The 17,055-nt window shown below is 38.3% G+C and overlaps 1 protein-coding gene and 1 long non-coding RNA gene across 2 annotated transcripts; both read right to left on the bottom strand.

Annotated features, from left to right (window-relative positions):
* Nucleotides 1–311: 311 nt before the first annotated feature.
* On the bottom strand, nucleotides 312–2,735 carry LOC123885628. Its single transcript, XR_006801202.1, has 3 exons — nucleotides 2,679–2,735; nucleotides 1,008–1,838; nucleotides 312–840 (listed from the first exon to the last, which is right to left on the bottom strand). It is a non-coding gene; the product is annotated as an uncharacterized LOC123885628 (long non-coding RNA).
* A 10,471-nt stretch (nucleotides 2,736–13,206) lies between these two features.
* Nucleotides 13,207–13,950, bottom strand: LOC123885627 (ran-binding protein 1 homolog b-like; the record flags this gene model as incomplete). The annotated part of the gene is made up of 3 exons (XM_045934916.1): nucleotides 13,207–13,490; nucleotides 13,589–13,740; nucleotides 13,829–13,950. Coding segments are annotated over 3 exons (462 nt in total), but the record flags the coding sequence as incomplete, so codon positions are not given.
* Nucleotides 13,951–17,055: the final 3,105 nt, after the last annotated feature.

The raw sequence follows: 17,055 nt of genomic DNA, 5'->3' as shown, positions 1-17,055 counted from the left end.
TTACATCTGAACCCAGTCAGAGGTAGACGTACAAGATGTAGTAAGTTTACGCTTTTTACATCTGACTTTCACCAGATGTAAAATTATCCCCTTTTACCTCTGTTCTCGTGTTTCAGCCGACCAATTTTTTTTTTAATTAAATTGGACCTTTTACATCTGACCAAGTCCACCAGATGTGCAATAGTAACTTTATTTTATTTTATTTTTCTTTCAAAATCCTGCGTTTTTTTTTATATATTTTAAATCCTATTTTGTAATTAAAAAAAACTAAAATAGCATTACAATTCAACATTCAATCAAAATACAATTACATAATATGATCAAATGTCATTAAAGCAAAATACCAAGTCATTACAATTCAAGCAAAAAACCAAGTCATTACAATTCCAGCAAAATACCAAGTCATTCATCCAAAATGTTAATTCAACATTCAAGCAAAATACCAAGTCATTACAATTCAAAACATCACAATTCAAAACATCATAATGAGAGGGTACTGAAACAAAAATGGACCTGAAGCTGCTTGGTGGAAAAGTGTAGACTGTGTGGAACTAAATGAATTGCAATTAGTTAATCACCTAAGTACTATTCTTTAAAACACAAGGGATCGTACAACAGCAGCAACTAGCATAGCGCCCTTTCCATCTAAAAGTACACCAGAAGATGGTTTGCTTGTATAGACTTTGCTTCTTTAAGATTGAATTGAAGTACTTTTCTACTTATGTATAAAGGACACTGCCCTTCTGATCTTCAACAACATGTATTCACAAACATTCCCTGCCATCTGCACTTGCTTCTGCAGCATTCAAAATTGACATTGTTCCAGACAAGGGAACCAACCTGCCAGAGATAATTTATGATTAAATGAGATAGCATACACTTTTAATTGGCCTACACAAATTTCAAGCTAAGAAAACACTTTGTTCAACTGGCATCTTTCAGAAGAGACTAGGAGCAAACAAGAACCTTGATTTACATGTGAGAACGAAGAATGAACAAGAATGTACCTAATAGTCTGAATTTATTTTAGGCAGATCCCACAGGGATCATCTTTATAGCTGCTCCAATTGGCATGCCAAGGACTCCAAGGAAAACGCTAACGAACCACAGTTTCAAACTAAGTGGAGATGTGTTGGCATATGTGCCCAAGAATTCGGCTATTACAATTTGGAAGATGGTTGTGATGGTTCCACATAAGGTTGTCCAATTTGGAAGAAATCGTGCATTTGTAATCTTGCAGCTTTTATCATGTCCGTGGAAAGAGGAACCGAAATTAGAACCACAGCTGAAGCTTTCTGCAGGAGTCTTCAGCAAGAGCTCTCCATCAAATGTTTCTAATCATAAGCTGCTGCGTAAACCAACTTACCAAATAACAAAACAGCCAACGAATAATCAAAGCATATTAACTACTGTGTGCAAGGACAGGACCAGTACACTATGCACATTCTGTAATGAATTACCAATAAATGATTTTGTCATCAATATACAAAACTTCTTCAATCATAATTTTCTCCACAAGGGTTTACTCCAGCCATCACCGCCTAATAAGGCTTGTATTTCATGACTGGAAACAAACTTAAGGTGTGGAAAAAATAAGCTAGACTCATTCTTTTATATATTTTATTCCCAGATTGCTTGAGAATTCACATTATTACATGTAATGGATTGAGCATCAGTCTGACTACTGTACAAATTTACTACAGTAAGGTAGAAATGAACAAAAATGGCATCTTCAGGAGAAAAAGAATACCAAAGAGCAGCTACCACCTTATCAACAAATTCACTGTATTACTTGATTGTCACGCTAGAGTCGCCTTCTTGCCTTTTACATCCCTTGACTGCAGCCATTAAAAAAAAAAGGCATAGCTAAAACACAGTGGACAGATTTTATTTTATTTTCTATCAAGTGCGATGGACAAAGAAAAACATGAAATATCTCATTACATAATTATTATCTACCCAATTAAATCAAGAAAATAATGCAATTACCCCGTATGGTACGTATTTACTTAAAGAAAATCTAGGATAAATATATGCTTAGTCATCTTAACCCGTTGTGATACATAGGAGTCTTTTCTTGGTACATGGCTCACTCATGTAGGCTTGAGAAATAAAAAGAAAATGACTCCATAATAGAAAGTTGAGGTTAACATCACACAAAAGTCTATCATCTTTTATGGTTGAAGTTACATCACCATTTTCAGTCACTGAAGATAATTTGAGATAGATTTTAGTGATTTTAAAATGTATGAGGGTTTTAACAAGTTTAGACATATTTTGAACTTGCATGAAGAAATATTTTACGTGACTGACTAGTGAAAAAGCAACAATTATTATGTTGACTCTTCAAAATATTAACTGAAGGTTTGCTAGAGTTGTCTTATTATACGAGCTGATGTGTTTTAATTGTTGTAGCACAAATCTCATGGTCAATTACCCAGTATCCACCAAGCAACAAGCTCCGACTCACATCCCTAAACAAGGTTTGAACTCACTCTGGCAGAAACATAATATGTTTTAAAATTTGAAACTCAGATCAACTCAATGGTGTAGCATCATCTTATTCAGCTTTTAAGATATGAAAGTAAGTTGAAACTGATTCAAGCATTTTTCCCCATAAAGACTTAACAGAAAATATAAATACCAGAGGAAGAGAGGACATAGGGATAGGGAAAAACCTGGGCAGCAACAGATCTCTTTGAATCCATATGTTGGCATATGTTGCAAACTAAAACATCAGACCAAAATTGAAATTCCTGGCACACAGTGGACATGTGTTGATCAAGATGTATCAACACTTGTCTGTTTTAAACAGATGTTGCTAAAGGTGCACCAACACTTGTCTAAGAACAGAGCATAAAACATAAAACGATAAAGACAATAAAGTAAATAACACACAAGAGTTGTTAACCCAGTTCAGCCTAACAGGCTACTCTGGGGGATACCAATCCAGAAATGAAGTTCACTATCAGCAGTATTACTTCGAAGCTAAACTCACCCGTTTACAACTCCTCACTTAATCACTACCCAATGACACTTCTACCTAGGAACTCCTAGATACGAGACCCCGTCCCAATTCCCACCTTAACAACACACTCAGCGTTGTTATTTAAATTCAACGATTACAAATGGTGGAAACACACTCCTATGAAACTAAGATTTACTCTTGCTTAAAAGCTTACGAGCAAATCACACATAACACTAGAACAATCTTCGTACTTCAAAGCTTAGGAGAAGTTCACAATTACAACTCAATAAACTCAGGTCCTAAGCTTGCATCAATGAGATACAAGAAAGGCTCACAATTAACACTCTAAAACCCTAATAATACACGCTTTGTAAGAACACGGTTTTAGATGCTTGAAACCATATGCTTGCCTTCGTATTTATAGTAGTAGAACGACTTGGGCTTCAAAACAAAATTAGGGCTTCTAGAATTGCGGCAGCAGCTGATATATTTCTGAAAATAATAGTTCTATTTTTGAAACACAAAAATATATTTTCCAAAAATATAATTCCTTTAGAAAATATAACTAGGGTTCGGCTGCCTCCTGAAACACATTAAACACGTGCGCCTTCCTCTGTAAGAAACCTTGAAACAATTCTTCAAACAAATCTTCAAAAGATTGAGTAGAAATTAAAAACCGCTAGCTGGCGCGCACAGATACACAGACAGATGTTGTTCCGAAGTGTACCCACATTTGTCACAACACTTGAGGTCAGCACATATGTCTCAACACTTGGCTAAAATATGTTTTTGCAAAATGTAGCCAACATACAAAAACCCAACAATCTCCCCCTTTGGCAAATTTTGGCTAAAACAATATTAGACCAGTATATAGAGAGATACAGTATTACCTTTCCTTCGAGTCAACATGATCACACAGCTAGGAAAGAAAGTAACACATAATAAAACTACTTCCAGAAGAGGTAAGTGGCATCAGAGGCAATGCAACAGCGGAATAAAAACAACTAGCCTCATGGAACAACACAAGGGAGAAATAAACTCCCAATAGTTAAAGCGCATCCATTCATCATAAGAACATCTGAGAAAAAATAAATTCTCAGTCATAGTGGATAGTGGACTCATTAGTCAGGTGCCATCACACTTGGCACAACACTTGTCATCAAACACATTCAGGCGATCAAGAGATAATATCACTCACACTCCCCCTGAATTCATACATACTTCATTAGATAGAGAAAGAATAAGTCACTACTCCCCCTCAACACATGCATATATAACTCACACTCCCCCTCAATACGAGCATAGATCATTAGTCACCAGATGTAAGAACATCTGTCCACACACTTGTCACACACACACTACTCCCCCTTTTTAGCCATAATTTTGACAAACATCATGCATAGGAAAACATAGAGTAGCAGACAAGAGAATATCAGAGTGCACATATTACAGACCATAATGCACACAGAGGTGCTAGAAATCTAGAAGCAACAAAAGAGAAATACCAAAAGTACATCACAAAAAAACATAAGAGAAACATCAGAAATCAGATAGAAGAACTTTCATCAGAGTCGTCCATCAAATCCTCAGAGCCACTAGTGTCAACTCCTTCTTGTCCATCAGGCTCACCCTCAGCAGTCTCAGCAGCTTCCTCAGCCTTGAGGGCCTCAATCACACGATCTATTTTCAGTTTTCTGGCCTTAAGTGCTCTGCTAGCCTCAGTCAGATCTGCAATCATCTGCTTCCTAGAGAGTACCCCAGCTTGGACAGATGTGCCAACACCTGTTGCAGCATTTGTCCCTTCAAGCAGCCTTTGCTCAATGGCCAACACCCCTTTCCTTTTACAGGGAACATCAGTGCTTCTCAAAATATCTGGATGTTGTTCAATGATTATATTGCATAACAGAGTGGGAAGAGCAACTGACTTCTCAACAGCATAGGTCAAAGCATGGCTTAAAGTTTCTTGAAAGAAATAGGACCCATAATCAAATTTTGCCTTGGTACCCACAACATAAATGAACTTTCTCAATCCTCTGGCCACATCACCTGAGTGGGTTGTAGGCACCCAATTGTGTGCAGCAATCCTATTCAAAACAGCATAAAATGGAGAGAGAGAAGTTGCAGCCAACTTTGCCTTGGTAGGCCATACCTTTATCCTGCCACTTGTGAGGACCTTGCAGACCTCATTGTCTGTGACTTTTAGAGCAGCCACCGCATCAGAATTTCTTTACAGATGTTGGTTGATCACAGTTGGTGAGAATTTGACACATTTCCCACGAACAAATACTTGCCTATATTCAGGACTTGCTGGATCATCACAATTGTCAGCCACATTAATAAAAAATTCTTTGACAAGCCTGTCATAGCACTTGTCCAAACCACAGACAGTCTTCATCAAACCTGCATACTCAATAGCTTCAACAACACTTTGGCATTGAAGGATACCATCTTTTAGATTCCTTTCCAGAGCTAATCTCCTGTGATATACAAACTTCCATCTAGCAGACCCATTTTCCAGATGGAATGAGACATTATCCAAAGGAGCATAGGGAACAGATTGAGGAACTTTCTTTCTTCCTATACTCTTCCTAGATGTGCTACCAGATGCAGCAACATCTGTCTCTGGCTTAAACTCAGAATCACTGGTTGGTGGAGCTTTGCTTTTCTTAGTCTCAGTTCTAGGAACCACCTTACTTACAGGTTTTGGAGGTCCATATAGGGGCTTTTTACCAGTACCTTTTCCAGCCCTAGATGTTTTGGGTGTTTGGACAGGTGTGTTAGTAGTTTCTATACCTTTACCAGCCCTACTTCTAGTTCTCCTAGCCACACTAGCCTCAGAATTTGTAGGAACAGACTTATCACTAACAGTTGTTTCATTGACAATTATAACTTCAGGATTTTCATTAACACCCTTATCAGTAGCAGTCTCTTTATCAGCAGACTTAGGTTGGGGACTCTCCTCAGACTCAGAATACTCCACAAGATTTTCCTGTGCCAAAGATGTGGTAACTTCTGGCACAACATTTGGTGCAGCGCCAGGTGTTGCAACACTTGACGCAACATGAGTCTCAGGCTCTGTTTTCTTGAGAGACTCAGCAGCAACCTCATCATTGGTCTCAGTAGAAGCACCAATATTAGCATCGACAGCAACAGGGGAGTTAGGAACACTTTTCCCCAAATTTTCAGACACAGTAGGGTTCTCTACTTCTAGGGTTTTGACAGAATTGGGAACACCAAGACCTAAATTCAGAGAATTCTTAACAGATGCGTCGACATTTTCTTCAGTAGGTTTGATGACAGGAGTAGCAACACCACTCGATGGAAGTGGATCAACATGTAGTTCAGACATTGTAAAACTACGCCCCGATTCAGTTCTCGATTTCTTACTTTTCTTCTTCGTTTTCTTAATTGAAGCAGAGCGAGATGGAGAGTTGAGACTCACATGTGATGGCTTCTCCTTCTTCGACGCTTTCTTCACCCTTTTAGCAGGACTAATAGGTGGTATACTTGAAAGTGGAATGGCGTTGATGACAAGAGCATCTCCTCCCATTGTTGAATGAGTAGCGGCGTCTTTGATTGGAGAGGATTTTGCAGAATTCGACATAGTACAGTATGAGTTGGTGATGGTGGAAGTTGGACGATGAGAGAGAGATGTAGAAGATGCAGTTTCGTTGGTGTTTGGAGAGAGCGAAGGAAGTTGAGCAGTTGAAGGCGTGTAGATGGAGTGATTTTGGAAATAAAATAAAGGCTTAATTAATAAAATGGTCCCTTAAAGACATTTTTGGTTTCAGATTGGTCCCTTAAAGAAAAAAAGGTCCAAATAGGTCCCTTAAAGAAAAAAAAGTCCGAATAGGTCCCTTAAAGACATCTCCGTTAATCAGTTTGGTCCCTAAAAAGAGGTCTAAATAGGACCAAACTGATTAACGGATATGTCTTTAAGGGACCTATTCAGACCTTTTTTTCTTTAAGGGACCTATTTAGACCTTTTTTTCTTTAAGGGACCAATATGAAACCAAAAATGTCTTTAAGGGACCATTTTATTAATTAAGCCTAAAATAAATTTTCTAATGATTCCCCTATGTAAGCGTGCAGAGAGTGTAGGAGGGAAGAGAAAATAACTGTTGTACACTCTCCATGCAATAACTGCTATTGATTTTCAAATAGGCAAATTCCTAATTTGCCCCTTAATTTTTCAAATTGACTTGCGTCCAAAGCCTTTGTAAAAATGTCTGCTAATTGTTCTTCAGATGCAATGTGCTCAAGTGTAACAATTTTTTCTTCCACAAGCTCTCTTATAAAATGATGGCGTATATCAATGTGCTTTGTCCTACTATGCTGAATAGGATTTTTAGAAATATTTATAGCACTCAGATTATCATAGTAAAGTGTCATGACATCTTGCTCAACACTATACTCCTTCAACATTTGTCTCATCCATAATAATTGTGAACAGCTGCTACCAGCTGCTATATATTCTGCTTCAGCTGTGGATAAAGACACACTATTCTGCTTCTTACTAAACCAAGATACTAGATTGTTTCCCAAGAAGAAACATGCACCAGAAGTGCTCTTTCTATCATCATCACTTCCTGCCCAATCTGCATCACAATAGCCAACTAAGGTAGAATCATTACCATGAGAGTATAATATTCCATAGCCACATGTTCCATTGACATATTTGAAGATTCTTTTCACTTGAGTCAGATGACTCATCTTAGGTTCAGATTGATATCTAGCACAAACTCCTACTGCAAACATGATATCAGGTCTGCTAGCTGTCAGATACAACAAGCTTCCAATCATACTTCTGTAGAGACTTTGATCCACATTGATTCCTTTCTCATCTTTGGTAAGCTTCAAATGTGTAGGTGCAGGTGTCCTTTTGTGACTACCACCTTCCATTCCAAACTTCTTCACAATGTTTCTTGCATATTTTTCCTGAGAGATAAATATGGTGTCTTCCATTTGTTTGACCTGAAGACCTAAAAAATAAGTTAGTTCACCTACAAGACTCATTTCAAATTCAGATTGCATTTGATGCACAAAATGTTCCACCATTTGTCGTGACATTCCACCAAATACAATATCATCCACATATATCTGAGCTATCATTAGCTTCCCTTTCTCCTCTCTTACAAACAGGGTTTTATCATTGCCACCTTTCTTGTATCCATGGCTGACAAGAAATTCAGTCAATCTTTCATACCATGCTCTAGGGGCTTGTTTTAATCCATAGAGAGCTTTCTTTAGTTTGTAGACATGGTTAGGAAAGCTTGGATCTACAAACCCTTTTGGTTGTTCAACATATACCTCTTCATTTAGATAGCCATTTAGGAATGCACTCTTTACATCCATTTGATATAACTTGAATTTTAAGATGCATGCCACAGCCAAGAGCAATCTTATGGACTCCAAGCGAGCAACTGGAGCAAAAGTCTCATCAAAATCCACTCCTTCTATCTGGTTGTATCCTTGTGCTACAAGTCTGGCTTTATTTCTAGTAATATCACCATTTTCATCAGTTTTGTTCTTGTAGACCCACTTTGTACCAATAACATTTATACCATCTGGTCTAGGTACTAGATCTCATACCTCACTTCTTTTGAACTGAGTTAGTTCCTCCTGCATAGCATTGATCCAGTATTCATCAGTCAAAGCTTCTTTAACATTCTTTAGTTCAATCTTGGATATGAAGCATGAGTTAGAGATTGCTTCTTTTGATCTTCTTGTTGCAATTCCTTGATTTGGATTTCCAATGACAAGTTCCAGAGGATGATTCTTCTGTGTTCTAGTAGATGGTCCCTTGTTTGGTCTAGGAACCTCTGTAGTAGATTCAGAATGTTGATCAGGTTCAGGTTCAGTTTGATCATCATCTAGTGCAGGGACAGGTATGATGACATCTGTCTCTTCAGCTGGATCTGCACTTGTTGTATCACTATCATCAACAACAACATTGATTGATTCCATCATAGTTCTTGTTCTGGAGTTAAAAACTCTGTATGCTCTGCTGTTGGTTGAGTAACCTAAAAATATCCCATCACTTTTGGGATCCAATTTTCTCCTAGGTTCTCTATCTGCCAAAATGTAACATTTTGATCCAAACACATGGAAATATTTCACAGTAGGCTTTCTATTCTTCCATAGTTCATACAGTGTTGTAGTAATACCTTTTCTTAATGTTACTCTATTGTGAATGTAACATGTTGTATTCATGGCTTCAGCCCAGAACTTGTAAGGAAGATTTTTGGCATGCAACATTACTCTAGCAGATTCTTGTAAAGTTCTGTTCTTTCTTTCAACCACACCATTTTGTTGAGGTGTAATTGGTGAAGAAAATTCATGAGCTATTCCTTCAGCAGCACAAAATTCAGCAAATTTAGAGTTTTCAAACTCCTTACCATGGTCACTTCTGATTCTTACAATACCACAATCTTTCTCCTTTTGAAGTTGTAAGCAAAGATTTTTGAATTCTTCAAAAGTTTCAGATTTTTCCCTAATGAAATTGACCCAAGTATATCTAGAGAAGTCATCAACAACAACAAAAACATATTTCTTACCTCCAAGACTCTCAACTTGTATGGGCCCCATCAGATCCATATGTAGTAACTCAAGAACTCTAGAAGTGGACAAGTGTTGCAACTTCTGGTGCGACACTTTGGTTTGCTTCCCAATCTGACATTCACCACAGATGTTTCCTTCCTGTATCTGTAGATTTGGTAGTCCTCTGATAGCTTCTTCAGATATGACTCTCTTCATACTCTTCAGGTTAAGATGTCCTAATTTTTGATGCCACAGCTTAACCTCTTCATCTTTAGTTAAGAGACATGTAGATATATTGGCTTCTTCTAGAGGGACCCACAAGTAGCAATTATCCTTTGATCTAACACCCTTCATAAGGATGTCTCCTCCATTATTGCTGACAAGGCATTCATTTTTTGTAAAGTTGACTTGCATGCCTTGATCACATAGTTGGCTTATACTGATTAGATTGGCAGTTAGCCCTTTTACAAGGAGAACATTTTCAAGTTTTGGTAGACCATGGTCAATCAGTCTTCCAATACCTTTAATTTCCCCCTTTGCTCCATCTCCAAATGTCACAAAACTTGTTGCATAAGATTTTACCTCCTTTAAATACTTTTCAACACCAGTCATGTGTTTGGAGCAACCACTATCAAAGTACCAATCTTCTTTTGATGAGGCTCTGAGAGAGGTATGAGCAATCAAACTTTTCTCACTACTTTCAGCTGTATATTCCTTGATATTGGTTGTATCATCCTTTTGCTTCCATTCCATCCTTGTTTTAGTAATGGATGGATCAGACTCTTGAAGGAATTCACTTGGATACCCATACAATTTGTAGCAGTAGGGCCTTATGTGCCCCTTTCTTCCACAGTGATGACATCTCCATGAGTGGTACCTGCTTCTGTGTCTAGGTATAAATCTAGGTCTCTGCCTTCTTTGCTAATGTGGTGCCATATGTGGTAACACTTGTCTCTGCTGTCTAGGAGACAGGTGTGGCGACATCCTGCCATGCATTTTTGGAGAAGGTTGCTTATTTATCTCAGGCATGTATTTCCCTTCTTTGTTGTAATCCATAATCCTATTCACATTTTTATACTCATACCCAATGCCTGTTTTGGCTCTACTAGAAGTAGGTAATGTTTCTAGGATTTCATCTAGATCAGTTCCTTTGAACAGCCTAAGAACATGCTTCTTTAAATTCTCAAGATGAGAGTTTAATTCAGTTACTTCTTCATTCAGATGGGCTATCTCAGTCAGTTGTTTGACCTTGTCTGCTTCTAGGTTGGTGATAATTGCCTTTTGTTCCTCAATGGTCTTCAAACTTTCTTCATATTTAACACTAAATTCAGAGATTTTTGACAGATTGTCAGTTTTCTCAGTTTGCAATTTAGTAATTGTTTCTTTTTGCTTTTTTGAGACTCTGCAGACTTCTTCACTCTTCAGACATAGTTTTTTATATGATTCAGCAAGTTCATCAAAGGTCAGTTCTTCATCACATGATTCAGTGTCAGATGTGCATACACTTGTCAATGCATGTATACCCTTTGCAGCATCAGCTTCTTCTTCAGAATCTTCATCTGACCAAGTTACAGTTAACCCCTTCTTCTGTTTCTTCAGGAAGGTTCCACATTCACTTCTAATGTGACCGTACCCCTCACATTCATGACATTGAACACCTTTATTTGGAGCTGATTTCTCATCTGTTACAGGTTTTCTGAAATTCCTGTAAGTGTTGCGACCAATGTCAGCTGCACCTGTCTTTGAGCGTTTGTCCATTCTTTTTAGCACCTTATTAAACTGTTTTCCCAAAAGAACCATTGCATCAGAGATGCTACTTTCAGACTCTGTGTCACTCTGTTGATTTTCTTCCTCAGCATTCGAGACAAAAGCAATGCTTTTGTTTTTCTTATCCGTCTTTTCATTTGTAGCTACCTCATAAGTTTGTAATGAACCAACCAGTTCATCCAGCTTCATTTCTGTGATATCCTTGGCTTCTTCTATAGCTGTGACTTTCATGTCAAACTTCTTAGGTAAAGACCTAAGCATTTTCCTTACCAGCTTTTCTTCAGGTATCTTTTCACCCAAGGCATCAAATTGATTATCATAATCAAGTATGGTCATGTGAAAATCCTGAATAGTTTCATCATCATTCATCCTTAGATTCTCAAACTTAGTGGTTAGGAGTTGTAGCTTTGACATCTTCACTTTAGAGGTACCTTCATGAACAGTCTCAAGGATGGTCCAAGCTTCCTTAGCAGAGACACATTTTTTGATGAGTCTGAATATGTGCTTGTCAACACCATTATATAGTGCGTATAATGCTTTTGAGTTTGCAAGAGCAAGCTCATCCTCTTCTTTGGACCATTCTTCAGCAGATTTCAACTCAAGAGTTGGTTTACCATCTTTGTCCATCTTCACAGGTGGAGTCCACCCTCTCAGAACTGCTTTCCATGTCTTGCTATCAATTTGTTTTTGGAAGGCCATCATACGAGACTTCCAATAGTCATAATTTGAAGCACCAACCAGAAGAGGTGGTCTGGTAACAAACCCTCCTTCTTTGTCCATCCCTGCCAGAAAAAGTTTCCCTGGAGCTCACCCTAAAATTCAGAACAGGGTGCCTGCTCTGATGCCAATTGAAATTCCTGGCACACAGTGGACATGTGTTGATCAAGATGTATCAACACTTGTCTGTTTTAGACAGATGTTGCTAAAGGTGCACCAACACTTGTCTAAGAACAGAGTATAAAACATAAAACGATAAAGACAATAAAGTAAATAACACACAAGAGTTGTTAACCCAGTTCAGCCTAACAGCCTACTCTGGGGGATACCAATCCAGGAATGAAGTCCACTATCAGCAGTATTACTTCGAAGCTAAACTCACCCATTTACAACTCCTCACTTAATCACTACCCAATGACACTTCTACCTAGGAACTCCTAGATATGAGACCCCGTCCCAATTCCCACCTTAACAACACACTCAGCGTTGTTATTTAAATTCAACGATTACAAATGGTGGAGACACACTCCTATGAAACTAAGATTTACTCTTGCTTAAAAGCTTACGAGCAAATCACACATAACACTAGAACAATCTCCGTACTTCAAAGCTTAGGAGAAGTTCACAATTACAACTCAATAAACTCAGGTCCTAAGTTTGCATCAATGAGATACAAGAAAGACTCACAATTAACACTCTAAAACCCTAATAACACACGCTTTGTAAGAACACGGTTTTAGATGCTTGAAACCATATGCTTGCCTTCGTATTTATAGTAGTAGAACGACTTGGGCTTCAAGACAAAATTAGGGCTTCTAGAATTGCGGCAACAGCTGATATATTTCTGAAAATAATAGTTCTATTTTTGAAACACAAAAATATATTTTCCAAAAATATAATTCCTTTAGAAAATATAACTAGGGTTCGGCTGCCTCCTGAAACACATTAAACACGTGCGTCTTCCTCTGTAAGAAACCTTGAAACAATTCTTCAAACAAATCTTCAAAAGATTGAGTAGAAATTAAAAACCGCTAGCTGGCGCGCACAGATACACAGACAGATGTTGTTCCGAAGTGTACCCACATTTGTCACAACACTTGGGGAAATCACATATGTCTCAACACTTGGCTAAAATATGTTTTTGCAAAATGTAGCCAACATACAAAAACCCAACAAAAATTTCCAAACACTAGAGAGAAACTTTACAGATTAGACATTGCCATCATATCAATTACGAAACAGAAATCGGTAAATCAATTAAAACTAAAGTACCCAACTAACTTCCTCTAACAACGAATCACGAAATTCATCTAAATCAAGCTAACTACAAAAACATCTGCAAAATGCATCTTAAAAGCGCATGCATACTTACTTTCAATCGAAGGAAATCGAATGCAGAAAAGCTCATCCTTGAGTTCACCATCAACAAAATCCCTAGCATGCCAAACACAGGATTTCTCATTCCCAGCATGCTCTTGAACAAACATAGTAGGTATAACTGCAACAATCAATAACCATAAAAATCTCAGTATAGTATCAAAATTGCGAAACAAAGATTAAGATGCAACAAAAACAAAATTCAACAAAATCACGTACTGAGATTATTGGCACAGATCTTGAGGGTTTTGGATTGCCTCATGAGAAGCCTAACTTTACCAGTAACCTTATGCTTCAAAAACTTAACAGTACCAGCACCTCTTTCCTTCCACTGATTTCCATCTTTATCGAACCGATAAAGCTTCGATTTGCTGCGATCAATGAAAAAATGATGAACAATGTAAGTTAAAACCCTAAAACGAAAGAAAAAGGGAAAAATATGATATGAAAAAGACGTACAGATCTAGAATTGCGACTTCGTCTTCTTCGCCTGTAGTGACGGCAACCTCTTCCAGTTTGATGATGGGAGCGACTTGTGCTCCGGTATCTTCGTCATCGCCGGCGGCTGGTGCAGAGAGGCTTCAATTTGTTTCACTGAACTTCGATTTGGGATCTAGGGTTCGCGAACCACCGAGAGAGATGACGAAATTGAGAGAACGAGTGAGAGTGAGGGATTGTCGTGATTGAGAGAGTTTCGAATCGAGAGAGGAATTGAGGGTTTGTTGTTCTTGAGGGTTTGGTAAAATCGCGTGACCTTCCCTATTGTTCTTGAGGGTTTGAATGGCGAGAGTGTATCAATCGTGTGAGTGTTTTTCTCATTTAGTTCTAAAAAGTTTGTTTTTTTTTTTACTCAACATGACGTGTTACATCTGACTCTATATATGGCCAGATATATATATATTTATTTTAGATAATTTTCGCCATAAATACAATATTGCCACTGCGTTCAGTTTTGTTTCTGGTGATATTAGAACTAGATGTAACAAGTTATGTCTATATATTTTTCCCTTCAGTGGATATTAGTACCAGATGTAAACGCTACTCCATATAGCGTTTTACATCTGACATATGCTCGTCAGATGTAAACTACTTGTGTAATATGTCATATTTGTACTAGTGTTAAGACACTTTTCTCTTTCTCAAGATTATCTCTCTCCATCTTCAGCCTTGCTTCTTGTCTAGCAATCTCAGCCCGCAAAATTGAAAATATGATGACACCGGAATCAATTTAGTTTTTTGATAGAGACCAAGTATGAGTGATTAGTGAGTGAGATAAGGAGCCGAGTTGGTTTGTAATAAAGAGTATAATGAGGTTTTATGAGTAATTAGTGAGTGAGATAGGGAGCTGAGTTGGCTTGTAATAAAGAGTATAATGAGGTTTTATGAATAATTAGTGAGTGAGATATGGTGCTGAGTTGGCAAGTTTGTTATGCCTCTTAGTAGTATATATAGTGAGGTAAGGGGAGTGTGAGGCATTATGGAAGATTATTATTAGGGCCATTATGGTTAGGCAAGGAAAGAGTCCTATTGCATTTATCTTTCATTTTCATATATTAATACACTATTTTCATTATTCCTGCTTTTAATCCCTTTCTTCAATATTTTATAAGTTGCGAAATTTCCGGTTCGCAACAATGGTCCGACCTGCCGGATTCGACGTTGAGCCAGTGATATCGACAAAGGTGGTTCCCAGATTTGATGGAACGGAAGATGGTTATTGGTGGCTGATCCAGTTGGATCGGTATTTTGAGGCTAACACTTGGCTCGTGGAAGAAAGAAAAGTGGGATGGGTGACTGCCATGGCTTTCAGCGGAGATGCTTTCAGCTGGTGGTGCAATTGTAAGCAAGGTAACCAGAATATCACATGGGAGGCGTTTGAAAGGGCTTTCATTAAGAAATTTATTCCAGATATGTGGGAGATGCTTGAAACCGCAGAATGTGAGGAGCAAGAAAACCATGAATACGTTTTGAATGAGACAGGAGAGAACAAAGAAGAGTCGATGGAGGTTAGAAACAAGACAGATTCTGGACTGATGCAAAATTCATCGGAGCAGTCAGATCAGAAATTTCCGACGACCACAACGGAGATACCATCAGTCACGGAATTCAATGCACAACAAAACTCAGAGTGTCACAAGGAACCGGTGACTGAATCATATGTGTTATTCGAAACAGAAACGTTGGAAAAGATGAAGATCAAGTGGTTGGAGGAAGCCACCACAACCGTGGAGGATCCAAACTTGGAGGAAGATATTTCACAAACAAGAGGGGATCAAATGATTGTTCTCGACCCAGAACCACCACCTGAGCCACCGGACAATGGTCATCGAGTGGTAAGCATTAAACAACCAGAAACACTTGATGGTGAGTCGAGGAAAGCAATTGGGTTGTCGATGACGAAATCACCATGGATTCAAACTACCGGTGGGCAAGCTTTGTCGAAGGAGGAAGTGAGATCGCAGAAGATCGAAGTGGTGCGTCTCTCGGTCACTATCGCACCGCCGGATAAACCATCGTATTCCACTCAACCTTCGACAACTCCCCCACGGAGATGACCATTGCCGGAACCACCAGACGTTGCAACAGCCATGGGGTGGATGTTGGCGAAGTCACCGCGTTTGGAGGCGGGAAACAGTAGAATCTCAATAGAGTTATTGGGTGCTGACCAGGTTCAGGGACTTATTATTATTATGAAATTAGAAGCATGTGGTCATGTTCTGGTTGTCTCTACACTGATGGACACGTATTCCAAATTGGCTTGTTTGGATTTTGCTTTGGAGGTCTTCAAAAAGTGGAAATTCATTGGAGAATTCAAGGTTGTGAATGCACACTATCAATTTAGTGGGAATATTATTATAATTCCTCCATACATCCGCAGAGAAGGTGTGTCCAATATAGAGAGGATGCTAATCATAAGGAAACTTGCAAAGGAAACTATGAGGAAGGGAAAGACAACTATTTCAGATTCTACAACTAAGAGATATCCTTTACCTTTTTATAATCACCATTGCAAGGTCTGGGAGCATACAATGAATGGGGAACATAATTGTGTAGCCTTTGAAGGAAAAGCACACAGTGGTCTGTTCTTAAAATTTAAGTTGCGCTTTGATTGGTGTGATTCACTAGCTAATGAGTCTGCTCTCTCACTAATTTACTGGCTGATACAAGAAAATTCTACATGTTGGAAATATACCTTGATGCCTACGGTTATGGTTGCAATGATGATGCCAACTCTGGAAGCTCTAGACTATGTTTTTCGCAAGCAAGTGAATTTCTTCAACAAAGACAGTGTTATGCAATTGAGGGGTCCAGTCGACAATAATGCAAGATTTTATTTCCTGCCAATTTCAGCTGTTTATTCGGGGTGGCAAACACTGAACTTTTGGGTCCATAATAAAATTGAAGAAGGAAAGGTCAATAATCTTTCTATAAAGGTGATGAAGTTCATACTCCTTGTTACAAATGTAAAATATAGGGAAACAGAAATAACATCCTCACTGTTATTTGTTCATACAAAAATTTATTTTATGGAGGATATATCAAGTTGTTTTGCCATGTTGCTGGAAAATGCTATAGCAAAGGTTGTTGTCATGCTGATAGCAGAAAGTAACTGCAACATGCCTCCTAATGATGTTTATCGGTGGAGTGAAAATGAAGAGATAAGTGAGGGTTCACTATGTTTTTCA

This window comes from Trifolium pratense, linkage group LG5 (assembly GCF_020283565.1).
Source record: "Trifolium pratense cultivar HEN17-A07 linkage group LG5, ARS_RC_1.1, whole genome shotgun sequence".
In the NCBI taxonomy this organism is placed as follows: Eukaryota; Viridiplantae; Streptophyta; class Magnoliopsida; order Fabales; family Fabaceae; genus Trifolium; species Trifolium pratense.
This window is presented reverse-complemented; position numbering and strand designations above follow the sequence as displayed.